Source organism: Muntiacus reevesi, chromosome 18, assembly GCF_963930625.1.
Source record: "Muntiacus reevesi chromosome 18, mMunRee1.1, whole genome shotgun sequence".
Taxonomy (NCBI): domain Eukaryota; kingdom Metazoa; phylum Chordata; class Mammalia; order Artiodactyla; family Cervidae; genus Muntiacus; species Muntiacus reevesi.
Window position 1 is genome coordinate 35838836 of NC_089266.1, and position 16159 is coordinate 35854994.

Below are 16159 nucleotides of genomic sequence, written 5' to 3' on the forward strand. Positions count from 1 at the left end.
CTTCAACTCATGTTAAAGACATCAGGCACCTTCTCAAGTTCATTTCCATGAGACTTGCCCTGTTTGTGAACCTGTTAAAAATTCTCCTTCCCCTTTCCTCCAGATCAGAGGTAATTTTCCTCTAGTTGTTGATGGCATAGTGACCAGGAGCTACTGAAAATGTGCATGTTGAACTAATAGCAGATATGTATTTAAGAATGTGTGTGTTCAGTTGCTCAGTCATATCTAACCCTTTGTGACTCCGTGGACTGTAGCCTGCCAGTCTCCTCTGTTCATGGAATTCTCCAGGCAAGAATACTGGAGTGGGTCGCCCTTTCCTTCTGCAGGGGCTCTTCCCGACATAGGCATTGAACATGCATCTCTTGTGTCTCCTGCATTGGCAGGCAGATTCTTTATTACTAGCACCACCTGGGAAACCCGTATTTAAGGATAAATTGACTTTTAATTCCTTTCCCCTAAATATTAATTTAGAAAGTCATCCCCAAACTAAAAGGGAAATAACTGTCTTAGTCTTTCCAGGTTGCTCTTACAGAATACCACAGACTGGTGGCTTATAAATAGCAGAAATTTATTGCTCACAGCTCTGCAGGTACCAGCCTGGTTGCCTTCTGGTGAGGGCCATCTTCCTGGCTCATTGCTGCTACTTTATATACAATATATGGCTGCCTCGGGTCTTGGTTGTGGCATGTGGGATCCTTTGTTGCTGTGTGTGGACTCTCTAGTTGTGGCATGTATAAATAGTTGTGGCACGTGGGCTAAGTTGCTTTGTGGCATGTAGGATCTTTAATTCCCCCACTGGGGATCCAACCCTCGGAGTCTTAACCACTGGACCACCAGGGAAGTCCTGCTGACACCCTTCTGCTGTGTCCTTACTTGATGGAAGGGGCTTGGAACCTCTCTGGAGCTATTTTGTAAGGAATTAATCTCACTCATGAGGCTTCCACTTTGTGACTGAATTACCTCCCAAAGGCCCCACTTCCTAATACCATCACATCAATCATGCAGATTGCAGCATGACTTTTACAGGGACATAAATATTCAGACCATAGTGATATCTAAATGGTGTTCTGTGTTCAATTCACCCATTCCAGTCCATTTTAGTTCGCTGATTCCTAAAATGTCGACATTTACTCTTGCCATCTCCTGTTTGATCATTTCCAATTTGCCTTGCTTCATGGACCTAACATTCCAGGTTCCTATGCAATATTGCTCTTTACAGCATCAGACCTTGCTTCCATCACCAGTCACATCCACAGCTGGGTGTTGTTTTTGCTTTGGCTCCATCTCTTCATTCTTTCCGGAGTTATTCTCCACTGATCTCCAGTAGCATATTGGGAACCTACCGACCTGGGGAGTTCATCTTTCAGTGTCCTATCCTTTTGCCTTTTCATACTGTTCATGGGGTTCTCAAGGCAGGAATACTGAAGTGGTTTGCCATTCCCTTCTCCAGTGGACCACATTTTGGCAGAACTCCCCACCATGACCTGTCCATCTTGGGTGGCCCTACATGGCATGGCTCATAGTTTCATTGAGTTAGACAAGGCTGTGGCCCATGTGATTAGATTGGTTAGCCATCATAGTCAACAAGAGTCCAAATGCAGTACTTGGATGCAGTCTCAAAAATGACAGAATGATCTCTGTTCGCTTCCAAGGCAAACCATTCAATATCAAGGTAATCCAAGTCTATGCCCCGACCATTAATGCTGAAGAAGCTGAAGTTGAACGGTTCTGTGAAGACCTACAAGATGTTCTAGAATTAACACCCAAAAAAGATGTCCTTTTCATTATAGGGGATTGGAATGCAAAAGTAGGAAGTCCAGAAACACGTGGAGTAACTGGCAAATTTGGCCTTGGAGTACACAGAATGAAGCAGGGCAAAGGCTAATACAGTTCTGCCAAGCGAATGTACTGGTCACAGCAAACACCCTCTTCCAAAAACACAAGAGAAGACTTTACACTTGGACATCACCAGATGGTCAACACCGAAATCAGATTGATTATATTCTTTGCAGGCAAAGATAGAGAAGCTCTATACGGTCAGCAGAAACAAGACCAGGAGCTGACTGTGGCTCAGATCATGAACTCCTTATTGCCAAATTCAGACTTAAATTGAAGAAAGTAGGGAAACCACTAAACCATTCAGGTATGACCTAAATCAAATCCCTAACGATTATACAGTGGAAGTGAGAAATAGATTTAAGGGACTAGATCTGATAGAGTGCCTGATGAACTATGGATGGAGGTTCATGACACTGTACAGGAGACAGGGAGCAAGATCGTCCCCAAGAAAAAGAAATGTAAAAAAGCAAAATGGCTGTCTGAGGAGGCCTTACAAAGAACTGTGAAAAGAAGAGAAGCAAAAAGCAAAGGAGAAAAGGAAAGATATACCCATTTGAGTGCAGAGTTCCAAAGAAGAGCAAGGAGAGATAAGAAAGCCTCCCTCAGTGATCAGTGCAAAGACATAGAGGAAAACAATAGGATGGGAAAGACTAGAGATCTCATCAAGAAAATTAGAGATACCAAGGGAATATTTCATGCAAAGATGGGCTCAGTAAAGGACAGAAATGGTATGAACCTAAGAGAAGCAGAATATATTAAGAAGAGGTGGCAAGAATACACAGAAGAACTGTACAAAAAAGATCTTCATGACGCAGATATTCACGATGGTGTGATAACTCACCTAGAGCCAGGCATCCTGGAATGTGAAGTCAAGGGGGCCTTAGAAAGCATCACTATGAATAAAGCTAGTGGAGGTGATGCAATTCCAGTTGAGCTATTTCAAATCCTGAAAGATGATGGTGTGAAAGTGCTGCACTCAATACGCCAGCAAATCTGGAAAACTCAGCAGTGGCCACAGGACTGGAAAGCTCAGTTTTCATTTCAATTCCTAAGACAGGCAATGCCAAAGAATGCTCAAACTACTGCATAATTGCACTCATCTCACACGCTAGCAAAGTAATGCTCAAAATTCTCCAAGCCAGGCTTAAACAATACATGAACCATGAACTTTCAGATGTTCAAGCTGGTTTTAGAAAAGGCAGAGGAACCAGAGATCAAATTGCCCACATCTGTTGGATCATTGAAAAAGCAAGAGAGTTCCAGAAAAACATCTATTTCTGCTTTATTGACTATGCCAAAGCCTTTGACTGTGTGAATCACAATAAACTGTGGAAAATTCTGAAAGAAATGGGAATACCAGACCACCTGATGTGCCTCTTGAGATGTCTGTATGCAGGTCAGGAAGCAACAGTTAGAACTGGACATGCAACAACAGACTGGTTCCAAATAGGAATAGGAGTACGTCAAGGCTGTATATTATCACCCTGCTTATTTAACTTCTATGCAGAGTACATCATGCAAAACACTAGGATGGATGAAGCACAAGCTGGAATCAAGATTGCTGGGAGAAATATCAATAACCTCAGATATGCAGATGACACCACCCTTATGGCAGAAAGTGAAGAAGAACTAAAGAGCCTCTTGATGCAAGTGAAAGAGGAGAGTGGAAAAAGTTGGCTTAAAGCTCAACATTCAGAAAAAGATTATGGCATCTGGTCTCATCACTTCATGGCAAATAGATGGAGAAACAGTGGCAACATTGAGACTTAATATTTCTGGGCTCCAAAATCACTGCAGATGGTGATTGCAGCCATGAAATAAAAAGACACTTAATCCTTGAAAGGATAGTTATGACCAACCTAGACAGCATATTAAAAAGCAGAGACATTACTTTGCCAACATAGGTCCATCTAGTCAAGGCTATGGTTTTTCCAGTGGTCAAGTATGGATGTGGAGTTAGACTGTAAAGAAAGCTGAGCACTGAAAAATTGATGCTTTTGAACTGTGGTGTTGGAGAAGACTCTTGAGAGTCCTTTAGACTGCAAGGAGATCCAACCAGTCAATCCTAAAGGAAATCAGTCCTGAATGTTCATTGGAAGGACTGATGTTGAAGCTGAAAACTCCAATACTTTGGCCACCTGATGTGAAGAGCTGACTCATTTGAAAAGAACCTGATGCTGGGGAAGATTGAAGGCAGGAGAAAGGGATGACAGAGGATGAGATGGTTGGTTGGCATCACTGACTCAATGAACATGAGTGAGTAAACTCTGGGGGGTTGGTGATGGACAGGGAGGCCTGGCGTGCTGCAGTCCATGGGGTCGCAGAGTCGGACACAACTGGGTGACTGAACTGAACTGAGTGATATCTAAATGTTAAGTCTCAAATTACAGACTTAGAGTAACCCTGCTGTGCTTTCCAAAGTAACCTAAGGGAGGAGACAGGCTGCACATGGTTACAAGAGTACCTGGCAGGAGATATCAACAAGGGAAATAGCCTCTTAATAGAGCACAGATCCTGTCTATAGAAACAGCCACTAGACATCTCTAGGCCATAGCTGCCATGCAGGTCTGGTTTTTCCAGATCTTTGAGTTTTTTTTCAAGAAAAGTCCCAAATGAAGGTTTCCATGTGAAATCTGTGAATTTAATATTGGCTCAAATTGAAAGAAAACAAAACATGATGCAGGCAAAACAAGTCATATGCACAGGTAATTCATTCATAATCCCTAGCCTAATGACCCAGCTATTCTGAAGCCTCAGAGCTAAGTAGAACAGTGTTGGAAAATAAAATCATCTATTGGCATTAAGTGGTGTTACATACATTACCCCCTCCACCAATCCCTCAGGTTAGTAGTCTGAAAGAGGCTCTCTCTCTGAAAGTAGGCAGCTTTCACATACAGATGGTTATAAACTAATAGCTCTTCAAGGAGTATCTGGGCTCTTCTTCTAAGAGGTGAATTGTCAGACACATCATTCTTAACTGCTCTGCAATGGTCCACACCAGCAGGCATGACCATGACCACACCAGCTGGTGGTCATTGTTGGCTGGCTTGTCAGACCACCAAACCCCGCCCTTGATCATGTTCAGTTGTGCTCCATCCCACTTTTGACAGTCACAAGCCACAGCAAATAGGTACAAGCTTGCATGCACATACATTAATCCCTCTATAATTAAAAATACCAGATAATAGTTTGCTGATCAATAAAGTATTTATTCAGCACCCATGTGCCAAGCATTGTGCTAGGCACTGTGGTAGATACAAAAATGTAAGACTTGGTCCCTGCTCTTAAGGAGCTTACATTCTCAGGAAGGAGACAAGACTAATATACAGGTACCAGCTAAGAACAATACAAGACAGTTTGGTCTAAGAGTATGTTGTACAGCCTGGAAGGGTCCTAAGAATTCAGAGAAGATAGACAATGAAATAGGCCCTACAGTCAAGGTTTGCAGAGGAGCCAGGAATTGGGCCAGGCCTTGAAGGACTGAAGAGAATTAAATTGAGGTCCCTGTTAGCCAGAAGTAGGAGTTGAGGTTCAGAGGAAAGACAAAAAGTATGCATTTGCTATGGGAGCTTACTAAGAACTTACTGTGGATTTCTGAGCAGAGAAGTGACTTGATTATACAAAGTGCAACAAATTTTATGCAAACTTGTAAAACAGTAAGTAGTTTAGGGGTAGACAGACTACAGAACACTTTTCACAATGGCAATATCATGACTAGCAACATGGATGGCACTTACCTGTTAAAGGAAGACACAGTCACAACATAAAATGCCTGTTATCAAGGAGAGATGACAATTCTAGGAGGTCCTTTACCCAACAAGTCAGTAACACCATTTCCTAACTTTCAAAGGCCCCAGAGACAGAGTGAGGGTTTCGTTACCAAGATCTAAGACTTGGGTGCTCTCTGCTTAGAGACTAAACAAGAGGCGTGAAAGATACTAGGACACACAAGGAAAAGAACAAGTGGAAGTGAGAAACAAAGAGAAATCCATAGTGGAAAAAACACACCAAAATGTATAAAGTGTATCTCCTATGGAGATGCAATTTGCATGTCCATGTTTTTTTTCTTAATAAACATATACTGTATTTCTACAACAAAAAAGCTATGCTTTAGTCAGGTGCACCTTTCAGTATTACAGGTGGAATCCAGGAATCCTTTAAATTCTATGTATGTCAGGTAAATTAGTCACGCAATTCCATGCATCAAATCTCACTTTTTGGTTGACTTGAATTAAGAAGAAGACGTGTGTTCTGGAAGAACCTAACTCCAAAGTTAACTAAAGGAGAACAAATTTGACTAGAGAAATCTATTTCTAGCCCCCAAACAAAAACCCAACCTTCTAATTAAATTCAAGCTTTCTTGAACAGACAAAACTTAAGACTCCCATAAGGACTATATATTCTAAGATTGGCATTTAAAGATTTTTTTTAAAGTCACTTAGAAAAAAAAAAAAAGCCGTCCCATTAACCCACATTCCATAAAATTGCAACAACCATATTCAGTTACTGAATAGCAGCATGTACTTATATTGGGTTCCACTACTGATGTGTATTCCTTTGAAAGGTATGAAAAATACTTTTCACTTCACAAATGATCTGAAAATTCCCATTTAAGATGTTTATTATGTTTAACCTAAACCTCATGTCCATCTTTCTAAGAGAACTCTCCCACTCTAGAAAGCAACCACTTAACCAAGCTGGAACTATGGGGGAAATGTTTCCAGACCTACATGCTGTTTATTAAAACAGTTTGAACTAATCTCTTTTCTAGGGTATTCATTCTAGCCTTCTGAGTTTTCTGAATTACTTACAGTCTGATAACAAACTTGTTGAACCCCCAGGAAGTGAACATCTGGGGTAAGTACTTACTGAACCACTGCTGACTTCTGTGAACCTGTCCTGTTTCTACCTGGTTAAGAAGGTAAACCAGGTACTTGGCTCTGAAGACTTCTTGGCTTTTCATGAAGCAAGTGATAAATATTCACAAGCCAAAGACCCAGGAGCTATGTATCCTTGTATTCACTATTCTGGCTCCAGAATCAACATTCTAACTTGTTTCCAACTTTAAATGTTGTTTTCCAAAATGGTGGCTGTGACGTGCCTTTCTCTGGATATTTTCAGATGGAGTAATAAATAAACGGGACGCCACATTAGCACCAAGCCTACCTGACTCTCCCACAGCAGAATTCCAGGATCTAGAACACCTAGATCCATCCTATCCTTCCCCTTCCACCCCTTGCCCCACATTGTCTGATCCTTGAAGTATCAGAAAACCCAAATGGAGAACAAACTATCTGGCCAACAGAAACAAATCTTCTTCCCACTGGAGCTGGCATTCTGGTTTAGTAAGAGGTGTGCACAGCCATGGCATCTTGGCCATATATTTCCAATCTTGAAATGAAATCCAGTCGAAGGCCACGAAGACACAGGGAGAGCGGGCATGGAGACTGCTCTGAGCGCAGACCTGTGCAGGAGAACTAGGAGATATGGTGGTAATTTAAAAGATCACACACAAAAGCTTTAATTCAGTGAGAGAGAGATGGAATTCAGTTTTATTTCGTCCTCTCTGAAACTTCCATTTACACCACGGCCTCGTCTATCAAAGAGGAGGAGGAAGAGGAGGAAAACACTCTGCCCGTCACCACAGAACTCAAGTATCAGGTACTCGTTCCTAAGAGGTGGCAGGGTATTTGTTGCTCCAGTTTCTTGGCTCCGAGAGATCACACATTCAGTACCAGCGTAGTGAGGAGCCACTGGTGAACTGCTGGAAACGTCTTCTGGGTGAATCAGTGGCCATTTCATAAAGTGCTTCTGGAGTTAAAATTCTTGTTGAGTTGTCAAAAGTGTCCACGCTTCTGCAACACAGAGGATAAAAGAATCCCAATGGGTGTGTCACTGAGTCCGTCCCAGCTGGGTTGTGTTCTTGGCACTGCCGCTTTAGCCGCCCAGGCGCTGGCCCTCACCCCAGGCAAAACCTCCTGGCCGCTCTTCAGGTAGTGGATTATAATTTGGATCTTCATCTGGTGTATCAAAAATAGCCTTCCTAAAAGACAGGCAACAGATATAATTTAGTCCCAGAGTCATCTTAGGTCCTAAATGCTACTTTGAGATCAAAAAGATCCCACAGGGTGTCTGCCAATGGATAAGTATGTTGTCTGCCTACCAATGAAACAGTTCTCCTATTTTGAAGGTATTCATAATTATTGCACATTTACATTAACTTTTACCTCCTTTACTAATTTTTACTACAATAGCAACATATGGAATCGTAGAGAAAACAGGAAACATATACGAGCAAGACATCCTCAATCCCCAGAGATAATTATGTTGGTGTTTTCAATATTCTTCCAAAACGTTTACATGTGAAATTTTACAAAAGTTAGATCACACATGTTGAGAAGTACTTCAGAGCCAGCGGGACAATATAAGCATCAAAATAAACAACAATGTTAAGGGATTATAAGCCATGAATAAAACAAGAAACCATGGATTCTTGCAGATATAAATGAACTCAAATTTTATAAGAAAAAGGAAGTTTTCCATAGTCTCAAAGTACCTCTTCACAAAATATTTAATGACAAAGGAGAAAAAAAGTAACTGCCGTGGAGAAGCCCTGCAGATACCTTAATCAAGTAATCAAAGTGATTAGCACCACTCTGGCAAATTCAACAAACTGAAACCCTGTGCCAGCAGGCTGCAATTAGAATGCAGTATCACTTCTCTGATGTTTCTGCAACAGATGAAAAACCTGAACCTCAGTGTGAGGGAACATCAGACAAACCCAAATTGAGAGATGTTCTACAAAAATGGGCTTACAGTTTTCAAAAATGTGAATGTCATGAGGGTCACAGCAAAACTGAGAAGCTGCTCCAAACGGAAGGAGACTAAACAGACATGACAATGAAGTGCAACGCCTGAATCTGAACTGCATTCTTCTGCTATAAAAAATCAGGACAATTTCCCAACGTGGAATTGGGTCTGAGGATTAGCGTTTCTTTCCAGATTTTGACTATGTAGAAGAAAATACACATTAAAGGGGGTCATGGGGCAGTAGGTTAACAATTCACTTTCAAACACTTAAAGGAAAAAAGTCCTTTGTACTGTTTTGCAAGTTTCTGCAAGTCTGAAACTGTTTTGAAATTTTAGAAAAATAATAATAGAAAACAACAAGACACCACTTTACAGCTATGAAACTAGGAAAAGGTAAATACAACTTCTCCCACATTTTCTCCCACGTTTTATGAAATTGTGGGGAAATGGACACATATGGTGCTGGTGGAAATGTAAACCTGAGTATCCATTCCAGATGGCAGGTTGGTGATAAACCAAACAGCTATTCTACTTGTAGGGATTTATCCTTTGAAAACAATCATGGAAGTGTGCAAAGGATGTGCCGCTACATGTGCTACACGAATGTGTAGCTACAAGGATGTTCACCACTCCAATTATGGAGGGAAGAACAAGAAGGATGTCAATGTCCATTGATGACGGATTCATAATTGTGTTCCATTCATACTGAGGGCATAATGAAGCTGTTATAATTTCTATCAGAAATTTATGATGGAAAAATGACTATATTACATTAGAAAGCTATGAGATAGCACTTTTTAAAAAGTTTACAGACAGTAAAAGACTGATGAATACATATCAAAAAGTGCATCAAATCCCACCACTGTTATATCTAAGTGGTGGGGTTATGAGAGATGTTACTTTCTTCTTTCAGCTATTCTACAACCAACATTTAATAAGAAGAACTCACATTTTATTCCTTAAGTGAACTCTTTGTAATGCAGTACACCCCAAGGACACAAAATTCTGGCATAGAAGGAGGTGCTATGAATCAAAGCTCCACCCTCAGGACCCAAGGTATGGAAAAAGGAGAGGCGCTTGCTTAAAATCACACAGCTGGCTGGCAGCACAAACAGCCCATGTCTGGTTTCAAGCCGAGAGCTGTTTCTACTCTATTCACATTTCTTCTCTCTACCACCTGTTTGGAAGACCAGACATTCCATCTTTAGAAACCCTCGTTTGGTCAGCTTCTTGCCATCTTGCTACTTCACATCTCTAAACTAAGACAGCAGTCTACATGGAACCACCAGGCTCCTTCCTCCCGGGGCCAGGAGGTGCTGGTGGTCATGTGCGACAAAAATTACCACGTTACCCTCGGGACACCCTGAGCCTTTGGCCACAACTCTGGCGCTTCCCACCCAATCTGAATGTTCCCCAACGGCAGCCGGATTGCTCAATCTGTAAATATTTACTGGCCTGAACTATGTGTGCTGGGAGCTTTGGGAGCCCCAAGAAAACAAGATCCTGGACCCTGCCCTGGTTTATCTGCAAGAAACACATAACCTGGTGTTAAATACTCACAAAATAGATGGTGTTTTCAAAATTCTTATTCCGCCAGGTTGATTGGGAAATACATCTTCCAAGAAAAAATATATGTGTCCAACTGCAATACCTAGTCAATCAGAAATAAAGGATGAGGGAGAGGATTAGAATTTTGATTGCAGGTGTCTGTACCAATGGAAAATCTTTCTACTTAGGAAGAAATGTCAATATACTGGGATTCCCTGGCAGCTCAGCTGGTAATTTATTTATGAAAAAGTTGAAAATGAACATTATAGTCCTTGAGCATATAACTATCAAACAATCCTACAATAACTTATATGAAGGCCAGACAGAATTAATGTGACAAGTATGACAGAATAAGTTTGTAAGTAAAATAACAGAAAAAGTACTGCCAAGAATCTTACCCAAGAGGTCCACAATGATTGAGTTCCCCAACAACAAGGAAAAGCCCATGAGCACCCAGGGTAGAAAGGGGGCCTGGAAATTCAGAAGGCCGAAGAAGTTCATGCGGACGTATGGGTTCCTTCGGCTCCACACGTAGACAAGCATTATTGTAAAGGCCTGGCCCAAGAAAACTAAGCTCACAAACAAACCAAAAAGCTAGTGGTTGGAATTAAGGAAAATAGCAACATTAAGTGTTAACAGAGAAGACTGGGCAAGAGAACTAAGGATTGTACTCTAACACAAGTTTGCATTAGGAAAGGCAAGTAGTCGTTACATGTGTGGGGTGGGGCGGGTGGGGGGGAGCCTGAAAATAATTACACAGAGTGATGAAGCAAAAACCTGCTTAGGCACCTGGATTGTTGCTACTTCAAATTAATATTCTGCTTTCATGAAGTTCTTGCCTCTTTGGTCAGTCATTAATGAAAGTTCATTCACCATGAGGACTCTTAGAGGTGAATCAAGCCAGCTGGGGCAAAACCATCTTGTCAGACAGGGCTCCCTTTAAGTTTGGTGACAATTATTATTTTAAAGAAAAAAAAAAAACTATCAGTTTTGATGGTGACCAAATAAATGTCCTACCGGCTTAGTTTAAAAGTGAAGTATACCTGGGGAGTCCCTGGCAGTCTAGTGGTTTTGACTCCATGCTTTCACTGACGAGGGCCTGGGTTCATTCCCTGGTCAGGGACCTGGGATTCCACAAGCCCTGTGGCACAGCTGGAAAAAAAGAAAAGTGAAGTACACCCACTAACCAGAACACACCTAAGATTTCTAATAGTAACCCAACTGGGTTAAAGTTTCTCAGACTTGCTCACAGTGGAAAAACACCCTGTGCAACCTCTAGGCTTAGACAAGCTGTTACATAATAAAGCGGGTTGTAAAATAAACAGGAGCCTGAAGCTAAAATGGAGAGGGAGAGGGGTGGCGCGGGCGCAGAGAGTTGATACTTTTATATGTTCATTCCGAGTCTCTAGCCTCTAGTGCACTTCGGGAGACAGACGAAAAGCTTTAGGGAGAGGGAGGGAGTTCTTTAGTATTTTCCTGTATTTGTTCTATTCGTCGAAGGATACGGTCATTAAGAATCCACCAAAAAGGAACATAAATACAAAGTCTGCTGTCCGACCTCGGAAAGAGCCTTCTTCTAGCATTCGACAGTAACGATATCTTAAGTTCCAAGTTAAGAAAATATTAAGTACACAAATATGAAGAAAGTGAAATTGAATGTATCACCTAAGTACACTTGGACTCCCTGATACTTGTGAGAAGTTAAGACTTTGTTTCTGTAAGAGTGTTTATGAGTGGTATTACTGTTACTTCTTTTTCTAGGCATTCTAGGCAATGGCTCTGTGTTTTACAAAAACCGTTCCTGATTGGGGAACGAAGCCAGACGCCACATAAACATGCTTCAAATCTGTACTGTCTTCCCACGTTCAGCCACACCACAATCTACACCATCCTTGCTTTTTCACAACCTAACTTGGTGGAAATCCCCATCAAGAAGCCTCATGTGATAATCTGCTTTTTTTAAGGCCAGGAAGTTAAGTATTTCTATACTTCAGTCAATAAGGAGGCATTTCAATGAAAAAACTTAATTATTAGAAACTTACCAGAATGATGTAACATAGAGAAGACACAGGAATCCATCCCAGGGCAGGAAGCCTGTTACCCCGACAAGGCTCTCTGGCTACTGCAAATGAGCTGAGCTGCAAATTCCCCACTTCATCCAGGGGGTTGGGGCGCAGGAGAAATGCCCTGCCCAGTGGCCCCAATTACCATCTGACTACAGCAAAACCCTTCCTCTTTTTCAACAGATTGGAACATGGTGAGCCTGGCAGACAAAACACTGTCTTTCCAGTCGGCAGAACCAGCAACTGAGATCCAAGTAGATCTCAACTTCTCCATCCCCCATGAACCCACTTCTAGGTTGGGCTTTATCACTTGGGACCCATTGGTGTTATTTTGTACGAACACCTCAATTAAATCACTCTGGTCTCCCTTAATCAGACCTGTAACTGGCGCATGGGCAGAAATGTAAGCATTTTATAATTAAATACCTCCCATTTGAATAAACAGTGACCTACAAACACACTCAAAACACTACTAACTGACCAACTATTCTGTGTATCACCGAGCCAGTAGCCAGAAATTACAGCTGAGATGGTAACAAAAACAGCAAAGTTAATAGTTTCAAACTTAATACTGTATTTCCTAAATAAAACTAAAGTTTCTATGCTAACCCCATTTAGTAAAGGATACAGAAAAATCATGTTAAATAAAAAATTGAATCCAACTGGCCCAAAAAATAAGAAATTGGTGATTAGCCTCCATATCTGTTAAAAGAAAAAAACATCAAGAGAAAGACAGATTAAGTAAAATATATCAGGAAACATTTTCATATTAAGACAAGAGATAGCCTATGACCACAATGGTTGTAGGTTACAATGGAATGGCCACAAATAGGTGATTCTATTTTCTAAACTCAAAAGTGAGACACACAATCAGACACTGAATTTTTGTGTCGCTTCAGTGAAAGTCTGGAAGATATCACTCGCCCCTGGAAAGTTCTAAGCCTGACAGGACAGAAAACTTGCAATTGTGATTGTATTTAAAAAAAAAAAAAAGAAAAACACAAAAATCCATACCATATGGTCAGGCAAATGATGGGAAAAGTGTGATGGCAAGACTAGACTGTTTCCTAATCTGTAGACTAGGAAACAGAGCTTTCATATATGTAGTATTACAATCTAGTGAACAATCTCAAGATACCAAAGGAAAATTACAGGATCTAACAGCAATTGTTTCTATATTAGCCATCAGAAACACTCAGAGTAAAGAGTAATTTTAAAGCAAATACTCGAGTACTAGCCTGAACAGAGTGCCAATTTACTACAAGTAAAGATCTAATACTGTAATAATTAGTTTAACTGGTAGATATGCACTTATTTTCAAACGCCCTGATATACACTTCCCCACCCGAACCACCCACGCCTGCAATAAGAACAACTACTCACAATGATAGAACACTTAACATTTAAAGTGTTTTAACCCCATTTCACACACAATGTAACTTAAGAGACTTGGATGATTTGGCCTGCCTAACATCACACAGCTTGTATAGGGAGACTCTGAACTCAAACCTAGAGCTCCCAATTTCACACATGGTGTGAAGAGTTTAACCTCAGGCAAAATCAAGCTTTGTTTGTTTGGATGGAGCTAAAGCTCCCAGTGAAGGGCTTGTGCGTGGAGAAGGAAGAAGACAGTGATAGGGTTCACGGGACTCCTTTATGATCATTAAATTCTTAAGAACTGCTAACTATTAAAGTTGAAACAACTCAGAATTGTTTACTGCATACTAATTGCATCCAGGATTGTAGAGTCCTCAACCTTGTGAGGAGACAGGCATATAAACAAGTGCAACTATGAGATGAGAGGCATAAAAAAATTATTTACAGATACTCTAGGGACACAAAGGAGGATGAATCTGAGAAGGCTACACAAAAACTGCATTACTGAAAGACAAGCTGGAGTTCAATGGGCATAAAGCGAATGAAACACCTCTGAGACAGAGGGAACAGCAGGTGTAGAAACAGAATTACTGGCTTTTGGGTCTCTCTTACTTCGACTATGGCCAATATGATCCTGGAACAGAAAAACGCATCTCTCTTTAGCATTCTAATGACTGGAAAGGACCGTCTCTCACTGTAATCTAATGAACTGGCGTTGTTTTAGATGTCAGTCTTCGTGAGGATGATGTGATCCCTGGGAGATGGATTAGAGCACTCACTGAGTTTCCGAACTGGACCACAGGGATAACACCAAGGTGGTGACTATGCCAATGGTGCTGAATGGACTAAATATGGACATCCTCTCTGACTCTCCCTGAACAACTAGCCAATCCAGTCTCCTCTCAATCTATAATACTAAATCTGAACCAGTGATTCCTAAATATAGGAACTGGACGCATCAAATCAAAACCATGCAGGGAACTTTATAACATACCCTTGGTGATTCTGATTTGGTACATGCTGAGGATCTTGAGAATCTCTTAAAGTTCCAGGCTGCAGAATCACTGCTTTGTACTCCCCCACCCCCCCAACACTTATAATCAAATATTCCCACTGAGTTATTTGAGATGTAGCAGGATTAGCTACTAAAAAGTAAGAAAAATAAGTTTAAAAACTGCAACATTAAATGGCGGTTGTGAAAGGCCACTTACTTGAAAGTGTTTAAAGATTAATTCAGGATTGAAGTACAACTGAAAAGGTGTGATCAGTTCCAACTGCTGAAATAGAAAAACAGCTTCTTCAAGCAAGTCAATCAAGAAACAAAATATCATCATTTACTACAAAAGACTAGTAGTTCTGGCAATTTCCCACTCTCAGTCACTTAGACTGAATTATTTAAGGTTTACTTCTTAAGCTGGAGGAAGGTTGGTAAAGAGTTCTCTAGAACTGGCACAATTCTTTGAGTTCCCCAATACCAAACACAAAATAAAAGTCTGTTGTTTCAATAGCTGAGGCTGATGTGAAGGTATGGCAGGCAGATGGTAATGTCTTAGATTCAGGGCAAGAGAGAGCAGCTGCGAGGATTACGCCCAACACGTGGGCACCACCTAAAACAGCTGTGTGAAGCAACACAATTCACTCGAACCAAGACTCAGTACCCTGCCACTGAGGGCTGCATACTTCCAGCCAACCTCCATATCAGACTCTTCCTTTCAAGACTTCCCGCTCAACAACTTCCATCTTTTTTAAAAATTCATTTTAATTGGAGGCTAATTACTTTACAATATTGTAGTGGTTTTGCCATACATTGCCATGAATCAGCCACGGGTGTACATGTGTTCCCCCTCCTGACCCTCCCTCCCACGTCCCTCCCCATCCCATCCCTCTGGGTCATACCAGTGCACCAGCCCCGAGCACCCTGTCCCATGCATCGAACAACTTCCATCTTTCTATCTTCCACGTCTACGTTTCTCCACTAAGCGGACCTTCCTCCCAGTGGTCACAAAGTATCATTTTGTGGATCTGAGAACACCCTCAGAGTTCTCAGACACGTTTCCTGGGTGGGCGGCTCCCGAAGCCCTGACTTGGTCGAGATTCTGCCTGCCTTTATGTCTCCGAAACTGACCCGCAGTCCTGATCCTCCACCCCTCATGGAACAGCACCCCTTTTTCTGGATCACTGGATAGCACTTACGGGGCGGTTCTGAACCCCAGAGTGAACCCTGTACGCCTCCACCCACCCTTGAGACCAACCCCTCTGAGCTTCCCCGAGGCCCAAAGCCCAGTTTCCCAAGGACCCGGGGATATCCAGTACAACTCATGAGAAGCTGGCGCTGCAGCTGCTCACCACAGCAGCGGTGGTGAGGACGCAGGCGGTGGTGTAGGCGCGGCTGACCGGTGGGATCTGCAGGTACTCCAGTCGGAGGCTCTGGTACGCCATCTTCCCCACCGCCGCCGGCCCCCCCACCCCAGACTTCCCCTTCCGCCAGTCCATCCCAGCGGCGGGGCGGGATCAGGGCGGAA

At 41.9% G+C, this 16159-nt stretch overlaps 1 protein-coding gene across 3 annotated transcripts; it reads right to left on the reverse strand.

Moving 5' to 3' along the window:
• Positions 1 to 7358: 7358 nt before the first annotated feature.
• DERL2 (derlin 2) lies at positions 7359 to 16116 on the reverse strand. 3 transcript variants are annotated; one of them, XM_065909956.1, is made up of 7 exons: positions 15984 to 16116; positions 14849 to 14911; positions 12889 to 12962; positions 11703 to 11796; positions 10596 to 10791; positions 10210 to 10300; positions 7359 to 7882 (listed from the first exon to the last, which is right to left on the reverse strand). In XM_065909956.1, the coding sequence occupies exons 1-7, from the start codon at positions 16074 to 16076 to the stop codon at positions 7777 to 7779; spliced, it is 717 nt and encodes a 238-aa protein (XP_065766028.1). In that variant the 5' UTR covers positions 16077 to 16116; the 3' UTR covers positions 7359 to 7776. The 3 variants fall into 3 exon arrangements, with proteins under 3 accessions (XP_065766028.1, XP_065766027.1, XP_065766030.1); XM_065909955.1 differs by having other exon boundaries at positions 14849 to 14914; XM_065909958.1 differs by lacking the exons at positions 7359 to 7882; positions 10596 to 10791; positions 11703 to 11796; positions 12889 to 12962 and having other exon boundaries at positions 10220 to 10300; positions 14849 to 14914.
• Between the last annotated feature and the right edge of the window lie 43 nt (positions 16117 to 16159).